The 9,358-nt window shown below is 39.8% G+C and overlaps 1 protein-coding gene across 4 annotated transcripts; it reads left to right on the top strand.

The window, feature by feature from the left end:
- The first annotated feature begins 208 nt into the window (after positions 1 to 208).
- On the top strand, positions 209 to 8,577 carry tfap2a (transcription factor AP-2 alpha). Of its 4 annotated transcripts, none has more exons than XM_058060237.2 (8): positions 209 to 381; positions 2,414 to 2,440; positions 2,730 to 3,149; positions 3,620 to 3,671; positions 4,438 to 4,663; positions 4,995 to 5,113; positions 5,915 to 6,056; positions 7,000 to 8,577. In XM_058060237.2, exons 1-8 carry the CDS (start codon positions 349 to 351, stop codon positions 7,283 to 7,285), a joined length of 1,305 nt encoding a protein of 434 aa, XP_057916220.2. In that variant the 5' UTR covers positions 209 to 348; the 3' UTR covers positions 7,286 to 8,577. The 4 variants fall into 4 exon arrangements, with proteins under 4 accessions (XP_057916220.2, XP_078648394.1, XP_057916219.2 ...); XM_058060236.2 differs by lacking the exon at positions 209 to 381 and adding an exon at positions 1,020 to 1,195; XM_078792268.1 differs by lacking the exon at positions 2,414 to 2,440.
- The last annotated feature ends 781 nt before the right edge of the window (positions 8,578 to 9,358 follow it).

Genomic DNA, 9,358 nt, shown 5'->3' on the forward strand with positions numbered 1-9,358 from the left:
AATAATATTTATATGTGATGCAACGCATTTTTTTGTTCTGGAATTGGTATTAATATAAATATATATTAAATACAAGAGAATATTATAGCAAGTAATACAATGCAAAAGTCACTTTTAAACTCCTCGTCCACACCCGCCCCTAGTACGCATGCGTCACCAGGTATACCCGTTCGTTTTTTTCCCCCCTCTCTCCCCCTCCTAGGCCAGGTGAGACGATCTAGTCCCGGTACAAAAAAAAGTACTTCGGGACCTGAGGCTCCATGAGATAACACGATCACACTCGGGCGCAAGGAAAGCAGGTGAAAAAGAGAAGAAAGAAGAAGAAAAAGACGACGAAGAAGGAGAAGAATGTCAATTATGGGCAAGATGGGGGAATGGCAGGTATGTGCTGCAGCTGCTTTACGCACAAGAGAATCCAAAATGCGTCAAAGCTGTTATAGGAAACAGTGGAGATGCGCGTAATACTTTATATTAACGTCGTGTTTCTTTGTTGTTGTTTTTTTTGGGGTGGACAAGCGAGTTCCTTTCTCATGCTGTCATTGTCAAACAGTTTCATTGCTAACAAGTAAAACAAAAAGTGTGGGGGGGCTTCACAAAAAAAAAAAAAACGAGAGGGGCCAACGCCTTGTAGGGAGTACCTGTCTGAGGTGAAGGGGGCTACGGCGACAGGGCCGAGCCAGGCTCCCTTTAGCTCCCCATTCACATGAAACAAGGCCATGTTGTTGTGTTAATTATTGACACCCCCCTCCCCCTCTCAAAAATGCAAAAAAAAAAACCTTACAGGTACTCAATGGACCTGTAGAACCGCCTCACCTTTTTAACATAACAAAGTCCGAACTCTCAATGGGATTAAAATAACATTTTGCATAGACGTGCTGCTTTAACATAACGTTTTTTTACTTGTATTAATATGTTGCGTGAACACACCACTGTGTGTGTGTGTGTTGATATGCTAATGAGGCCCTGTGCCAGTCGTTATTATACACAGCAGCTCCACTTTCACCATTAGAGGGAGACCTCAGAGCGCAATAGCAAAAGGCAGCAAGCTTCAATAAAAAGTAGTTTTGGAGCTGAGCGGGGAGCATACATATAGTGAAAACTGAAGGGACGATACCTTTACACCAATAAGGCACCTGAACGTCTCATGAAAATGCTGTGGAAACTAACTGATAATATTAAATATGAAGACTGTGAGGTAAGGGGCTCCTCTTTTTTATTCATTTTTGCTATTATTATTATTATATTCAAGTTTTTAAAATATTTTTTGTTGTATTTTTATGGAAATATTACATGTGTAAATCAATACTATTTTTATTTTTATACCGAATTTTTACTGATTTTTAATGTGAATTATATATTATATATGTGCTATTATTATGGGTATACACAAAGTTAAGCAGTGATATCAGGGACTTGTGTGGGTGTGGAGAAGCCAGTTGGACGTGTTTCTGACAGCACACCTTGACTTCCACGTTGAGTGTGCGTGTGCGTGTCCATGTATGTACATGCTTTTTTCCGACTTTCTTGCTGTTAAAATGCGTAATTACGCAGAAACGGTGCGTCAAAGTTGCACCCGGTGTTTTTGACATTTTTTAAAAAAGGAAAAGGGGGGTGGTGGAAGTACCTTGTGGATTAAATCCGAGCTCCCATGGAGGACGATCGGGATGAGGTGTCAAACAAAGGAGGTAGAAATGATCTGGTCCGAGCGTCGTCCTCAGAGGTGCACACACACTTTCTGTCTTTTTTTTCTTTTTTTTTAATGCGCTTTAACCATGGGACCCTTTTAAAAAAACTCCCCTCCCTTCCTCTGCTCTGATTCGTCAGAGGAGACTGAATGTCCCCCTTTTTGTCTCTCTCTCTTTCTGTCTCCACTCCCTCCACTCTCTCTCTCCCATCTCTGATGAGATATTCCCATTCCTCCTTTCAATGGACGTCATTTAAGCGCAGACTTTGTGGCCCTGACTTGCGTCCTCCGCTGAACGCACCACTTCCATTCTTTCTGGCTTTTTCCCACCCTGTATTTTATTATTATTGTTATTATTATTATTATTATCATTAGTTCTATTGAAGTGTTCCTCCACTGTTGGCGCGCCATGTCCGCGCTGTGTTAGAGGAGTCCAAGAGAAGGAGGAGAAGATATGAGCTCAAGCGAAGAAGGGACTGCAGCACTGTGAAGAAAAGACAATTTTTTTTATTTTTTATTTTTTTTTTAAAAAAGCACCCGAATACTTTTTTTTTATTGTGACTATAGCATGGGGATCTAACCTGTTTATTTCTAATGGATTATCGCTCTCTTGCTGTGGCACATATCTGATTTTTTTTTTGCAGGAGTCTTTGTTTTTTTTTTTAATCACAAAAATCCGAAAGATTTTGAAAAATTCTTCTCTTGAATTGCATCTTTTAATTCTTTCAGATGTTAGTGCACAGTTTTTCCGCTATGGTAAGTCCCCTGGAGGAATAATTGTTTTTTTTGTGCGTGTTTTTATTTTTATTTTTTTGCATGCAAAATGTGTCATAATTTGATTTTGTTATTAAATGTCATTTTTTGGACCAAAAAAGCAAAACTACAAAAAAATTATATATAGTGTATTTAATAGGAGGTGGATATTTAATTTGAAAAATGTTGCTTTTTTGGTGAAAAAGTACCCCCCTACGTCACCTTCCAAAAGAGTTTTCTTTGTAAAATGCGTTTTTAACATTTTTAATGCCCCCCATCTTGCCTCTTCCAGGACCGCCACGACGGCACCAGCAACGGGACAGCCAGGCTACCTCAGCTGGGCAGCGTGGGCCAGAGTCCCTACACGAGCGCCCCTCCGCTCTCCCACACGCCCAACTCAGACTTCCAGCCCCCGTACTTCCCCCCGCCCTACCAGCCCATCTACCCGCAGTCTCAGGACCCTTACTCGCACGTCAACGACCCGTACTCCCTCAACTCCCTGCACGCCCAACCGCAGCCGCAGCACCCGGGCTGGCCTGGCCAGAGGCAGGGCCAGGAGAGCGGCCTGCTGCACCAGCACCGCAGCCTTCCCCACCAGCTGTGTCGGGACTACCGCAGGGAGGTGCTCCTACCGTCCGGCCACGGCATTGAAACGGGACTGTCGGACTCTATCCCAATCCATGGAATACCTCACTCTTTAGAAGATGTCCAGGTAAAGCTGCCCTCTTTTTTTTGCGTCAAAATTTTGCGCAAATCCATATTTATTGTCATTTTAAAAAATTAAACCCCATTACAGACAATTTCCAATTATATATTTTTTTGCATTGAAATGACTTATATCAATAATAACAAAAAGGACATTGTCTTTAATCAGCAACAAACAACCCAATAATCTACTAATTAGTTCATATCGGCCTTTAATAGGCTGCTACCGTAATTACTATCCAATCTAGACATGAAGTTATAAGAATGGAGGGTGAAATTGGGTCAGGATTATGGGGCGACATTACCTTCCTTATTTAAGTCTGACATTGTTTTGCACATTAAAAAATAATATATTGACTGCACAAGTGGAAATAATACTATTAATAATAACAATGATGATTGTAATAAGAATAAATATTCCATAGAAGGATCATGGTTGTGTAATATATTGATTTTTTTTTTGCATTTCTGTCACAGCCTGTTGAGGATCAAGGAATTCACATTCCCGACCAGACTGTAATTAAAAAAGGTAAGCAATTTCCTCTGAGGTATATCATGCATGTTTCTGCAAGTTTGCACACACACACACACACACACACACACTCATTCTGCTCCAGAGAACTCAATGCCTGACTGATCCTAATACGCGTTATAGCCTATTTTTCATTACATGCTTTCCAAGTGCATCAAACTGGGCTGCACCTCTTTTATATATATATATATATATATATATATATATATATATATATATATATATATACACACCCCCTTCCTTCTAACCGTGTCTTCCTCGCTGATGGAATTTACTGTCAGCGTTTCACATCATGCAGGGATGAGTGGGGCTGGTGGGCTTTGTAATGGCCACTGGTGGGAGCCAATATAGCTAATAATGCTCATAATAATCACAATAATACACAAATGGAGCTCAGGGATGTTTGAATATCTGTAAATACAATACAGAAAAGGTGTTTTTTTAATTATTGTATTCACGCATTATGTGTTTTAATATTATTATTCCACTCTCTTTATCCCTAACATGATAATTGGCCTCTTAAAGGCGTAATCTCAAGTTGGTTTGACTGCCATTGTCTCTATTAGGCTCCCCTGAGCCATTAATGTCACAACTCATCCATCCAAAGGCGCACAGGCCCCTCTTTTGTCTCCGGTTGCATGCACGCCTCCACGCAGGGCAACGGAAACCCGCACTTTTATTACAAATATGGACGAAAAACCCGTGCGTCATTCTAAGTCATGTCTCATTTTGCGCTTTTTTTTCTCTCTCCACTCTTACAAAGGTCCAGTGTCTTTATCCAAGAACAACAGCGTTTCCGGCATCCCTATTAATAAAGACGGTCTTTTCGGAGGGGTGGTCAACCCCAACGAGGTGTTCTGTTCGGTTCCGGGTCGCCTGTCCTTGCTCAGCTCCACATCCAAGTACAAGGTGACGGTGGCGGAGGTGCAGAGACGTCTCTCCCCGCCGGAGTGCCTGAACGCCTCACTGCTGGGCGGCGTGCTCAGGAGGTGAGAGAGGCAATCCACACACACACATACACACATACATACACATTAAAAAGCAGAATAATTAAAATCAACCATGCATGACACCTGTGTGTTCAATTCCGTATTAACTCTGTAATACAGCTGCCTTTATTTTTTCATTTTTACAGCTATTTTTGACCAAAAAACTAAATAAATAAGTCTAATTTTAAAATGACATGATGCGTTTGCCCTCACGTGCAGGGGAAAATGGCTTCCAAAGTCGTCACGTGCGCTTTGAAACTGACTTATTGGGCATATTTTTGATATATTTGATAACATTCCACCATTATATTTCTCTGTTTATCCCACGTAGGGCCAAGTCGAAGAACGGTGGGAGATCCTTGAGGGAGAAACTGGATAAAATCGGCTTGAATCTACCTGCAGGCAGACGCAAGGCAGCTAACGTCACCTTGCTGACGTCACTAGTAGAAGGTAAGCAGGAAATCACGTTTTGTAACGCGATATTAAGTACCTCCACCATCCCAACCACCCCCCGCCATTGCTGTTCTCTGTGTGTTGGAAATCAGCATATGCACTCAGGCGTGTAATGCGGAGCGACTTTGCCTCGCAAGTAATAAAGCATGAAGGGTGTGTGGTGTGTGTGTGTGTGTGTGTGTGTGTGTATAGGAAGACACACATCGAGTGAACGGTGCTGGTAATTCTAGTGGCTTTTTTTGTGGCCAGACCCACTCAGGTCCATGGCCTACTTTCACGCGTGGAGGGGTGTTGTGTTAATTATTGGGTGAAAAATCGATCGATGCTCCAGATTTGTTTTTGATTATTACCTCCCCTGCCGCCTCGTCGACTTTTTTTGTGTTGAAATTAACGCATTTTTGTTGTGATACACTCCTGTTAAGCTAATGTAATGCATTTTTTAGCACTTGTTTTGAGCGGGATCTAATTGGCGCATGCGCCCTGGAAGATCATAAAAGCAGGAAGTGCTGTTAGAAATTATAACACGGAAGACACTCAAAGTGTTTAAATATGTGATATTTCTACCCCTTTATGATAATGTGATGTGGATTTTTCATTTTAAATCGATGACACGGTGCTAAGCATGACACTCCGTTCATATTTGAAGGTTTTCAAGGTTTCGCCTCCATGTTGAGACGTTCTCACGGTGCTTTTATTCGGCTTTGATTGTGTTTTGATCAAAAACGATGCTGGCGGGTTATTTTCAACAAACAAACAGATCGAACGTCATTAAAAAAAAAATTCTCTCCCTCCTCTCAGGCGAAGCGGTGCATCTTGCCAGGGATTTTGGTTACGTGTGTGAGACCGAGTTTCCCGCCAAGGCAGTAGCTGAATATGTCAACCGCCAGCACTCCGACCCAAACGAACAAGTCCAAAGAAAAAACATGCTATTGGCAACCAAGTAAGTGCTGCTACATTGCTATTAGATATGTTATTTTTTTTTGCATTGCATGCTTTCCAAACGTGTATAAACATAAAATCAACATTAATACAAAAACGGAGCAGGTGCAGCTGAATGATTGTAAACGAAAAAAAAAAATAACGAGGGTGCAAAAACCCTTGGGGTGCATATAAACTGCATATAAAAAGAGGACAACATGTTTAGAAATGCATACAATTTTAATAAAAAATAATTTCAATGTGCATTTAAAAAATACAAGCACTAAAAAGACATTTAAAATGAAATACACGCACAAGTGGAGCAGGTGCATATGAAGCAAGATCATTTGGAAATGTTTTGTTTATCTGTTTCAAAGTGTGGCAACTGGAAGAAAAGTGCACGCATTAAACCACTAAATGACAAAAATACAATAAAATAATATAACTAATGTGCAAATGCATTCACATTCATAGAAATAAACACGCATAAATAAATGATTTATGTTCAAAAGTGCAGCAGGTGTATTTATTGTAAGATGACATTGCCCCCACTGTGCAAATGCATGCATATGCATAACAAAAAATATATAATATTAAAAATAAATTGATTAAAAACAGAGCAGGTGTATTTCCGTAAGGTGACATCTTTAAAAAGGTGTTCTTATTGTGCAAATGCATGGAAAATTATAAAATCATATTAAAAAAAATTATAAAAAGTCAAGCAAAAATGTAAAAGGTGTTTTCTGTTCACTGAATTAATACATATTTTTTTATAAAAAGACAAAATTTCAAAGAAAATGTACCATAAATTAATTTTAAATAATATGCAAGTGCACGTGGTTGATGTGAAATTGAAAAAAAAGTGTTTTATGAAGTGTAAAAATACAAAATATGCCCCAATACGATATATATTTTCGCATATCAGCACGCCAATGTGTGCGCTTTATTTTTGTCCCTCCCCCAAGGCAAGTGTGCAAAGAGTTCACGGACCTGCTGTCCCAGGACCGTTCACCGTTGGGAAACTCTCGACCGCAGCCCATCCTCGAACCGGGAATCCAGAGCTGTTTGACCCACTTCAGTCTCATCTCGCACGGCTTCGGGACCCCGGCCCTGTGCGCGGCCGTTACGGCCCTGCAGAACTATCTGACGGAGGCCATCAAAGCCATGGACAAAATGTACCTCAACAACAACCCCAACAGTCACTCAGATAACGGCACTAAAGGCGACAAAGACGAGAAGCACAGAAAGTGATACCCTCCCCATCAACCACCGCTCCTTCATTTCCACATAAAAAAAAAAAAACCCAACCTCCACAGCATTAAGGGGGCCAAACCCTGGGGGCCCTTTCTGCAGCACCCTGCACCCACCCCCTTTTTTCCTGCCTCCCGCAGGGCTCATCCAATATAAATATATAAATACTATTGATAAAGTTGTGCCACTTCCTGATCTTGCGCCATGTTATTTTTGTTTTTTCTACATTTTCTGGATACGCTGGGGGGGTGAAAACCACACAAAGAACCTTCCAGCCCCCTCTGACAATGATGATGATGACTATTATTATTATTATTATTATTATTATCCTGAAAACAAACAAAAAAAAACAACACAAAAACATCTCCAGGATGTGGAAGCTCTCACAAAGAAGACTTTTAACGCTCCCATTTTTTTTGTTTTTTTTTTGGACCCCATCATCTCAATTTTGTGACAAAAAAAGGAGGATGAATTCTTCTATCAGTATTGTGAATAATAAACTTGAAATTCCACAATGTCATCAATTCTCTCTTTCTCCAAGCCACCAACTTGAACTTTTTGTTTTTTGGTTTTGTTTGAATTTCAACACGATTCGCGGTTATATAAGGGAATCAGTGTTCATGTATGTATATATTTATTTATGTGTAATTTAATGGGAATTGTAAATATGGTGCGTCTGTTGAAACCTTTTTTTTATTTATCTGGTGCCTCCTGTTTTAGTGGGTTTAAATATTCGGTTAGTTCATGTGATTTTATGGTTCTTAGGAAAAAAAAACAGAAGTTTGGGGTATTTTGGATTTTCTTTCTCTGGGATATTTCAATGGAGCCCTCTTGTAGCATGTCGAGGCGACGTTGAAGCAAGTGAACAAATCGAATAGAAATAAACTTCCATTCTCTCTCTCTCTCTCTCTCTTTCTCGATATAAATCATCCTTACTCCGTTTATTTTTCATTTCACCCTGAGGACAACTGTTTTTTTTTTTTTGGTGTTTCTATTTTTTTATACAAGCTTTCTTCGTGTTGTGCCAATCACAAATCACCTCTTCTTTCCTTCAAGCGTCATGGAAGCAATAAATGGATTATGGTCTTTTTTTTTTTTTTTTACTTCCCCCATTTCAACATTTTTGGGGACCACCTTAATCATGAATATCTTGTTCTGTCCGATAATGTCCAAAAAAATTGGAGGCGATTTTAGCTGTATTGTATAGACACGTGCTGGCAATAGTTCCCATGCCTGTCAATGTATTATATTCCTTTGTTGCCCAGAAAAAAATAAATATTTGATACGCTTCATTTGCTTTTTTTTGGGGTTTAAAAATAATTTTTTATTTCACCCCTGATTATTAACTACAAAGAATAAGCATTTGAAGTGTGCAACCCCTCCCTTTTGGGTGTATCCAGAAGACATGCATGAAATATTTGTTATGTTGCCCCTCAGTGTAATCAGTGTCATCTTTTTTTTTTTTTGCTTTAAGAGTTGATTGGGCCTGCAGTGATGCATGCTGGATCTTCCACGGGTTTCTGTGATATACTTTTAGCGTGATTTTTGCACGAGGGTGTGAATGAAAAGTGTGCATGCATGCTGCATCGGAGCAGGTGAAGCATCGAGGCATTGTTGTCAGTCAGGGTTTGTGTTTTTGTTGGCTGCCTCACATTGTTGTGTGTGTGTGTGTGTGTGTGTGTGTGTGCGTGTGGGATCCTGTCCTCAGGCAATACAATAGCTCGCTCACTCATAAAGAAAAAGGAGAGAGAGACTAGCCGGCTGCTCTTTGCTTTATGTAGTCTCTTTAAACAACAACAAGAGCTAAAAAAAGGGTATTAAAAGCTGATGCGTTCGTCATTAAGGTTGTTTCATTCATTTATCAGAGCTGGAGTACGAACGCATTAGAAATAATGCTATCTGTGACAATAAGGTGGAACTATATATCTTTATTTTAATACTAATATTTGTTTTAAGTCAACCCATAATTGCTTGGCTGAAAAAAAAACTGTGTAGTTATTTATTAATCACTAAAATACACAACAACATTATTATATGCATTATTATTCACTCTAGAAATGCAAATAAATATGT

The sequence above is a fragment of the Doryrhamphus excisus genome, linkage group LG7 (genome assembly GCF_037039965.1).
Source record: "Doryrhamphus excisus strain RoL-2023G ecotype Guam linkage group LG7, RoL_Dexc_Guam_v1.1, whole genome shotgun sequence".
NCBI classification, from domain to species: Eukaryota; Metazoa; Chordata; class Actinopteri; order Syngnathiformes; family Syngnathidae; genus Doryrhamphus; species Doryrhamphus excisus.

Excerpts from the sequence above, each read along its gene's own strand:
- tfap2a (XM_058060236.2), top strand. The coding sequence starts at position 1,145 with ATGAAAATGCTGTGGAAACTAACTGATAATATTAAATATGAAGACTGT. Across the intron at positions 2,441-2,729 it reads TGCACAGTTTTTCCGCTATG|GACCGCCACGACGGCACCAG; the intron begins GTAAGTCCCCTG and ends TGCCTCTTCCAG. Across the intron at positions 6,057-6,999 it reads AACATGCTATTGGCAACCAA|GCAAGTGTGCAAAGAGTTCA; the intron begins GTAAGTGCTGCT and ends CCCTCCCCCAAG.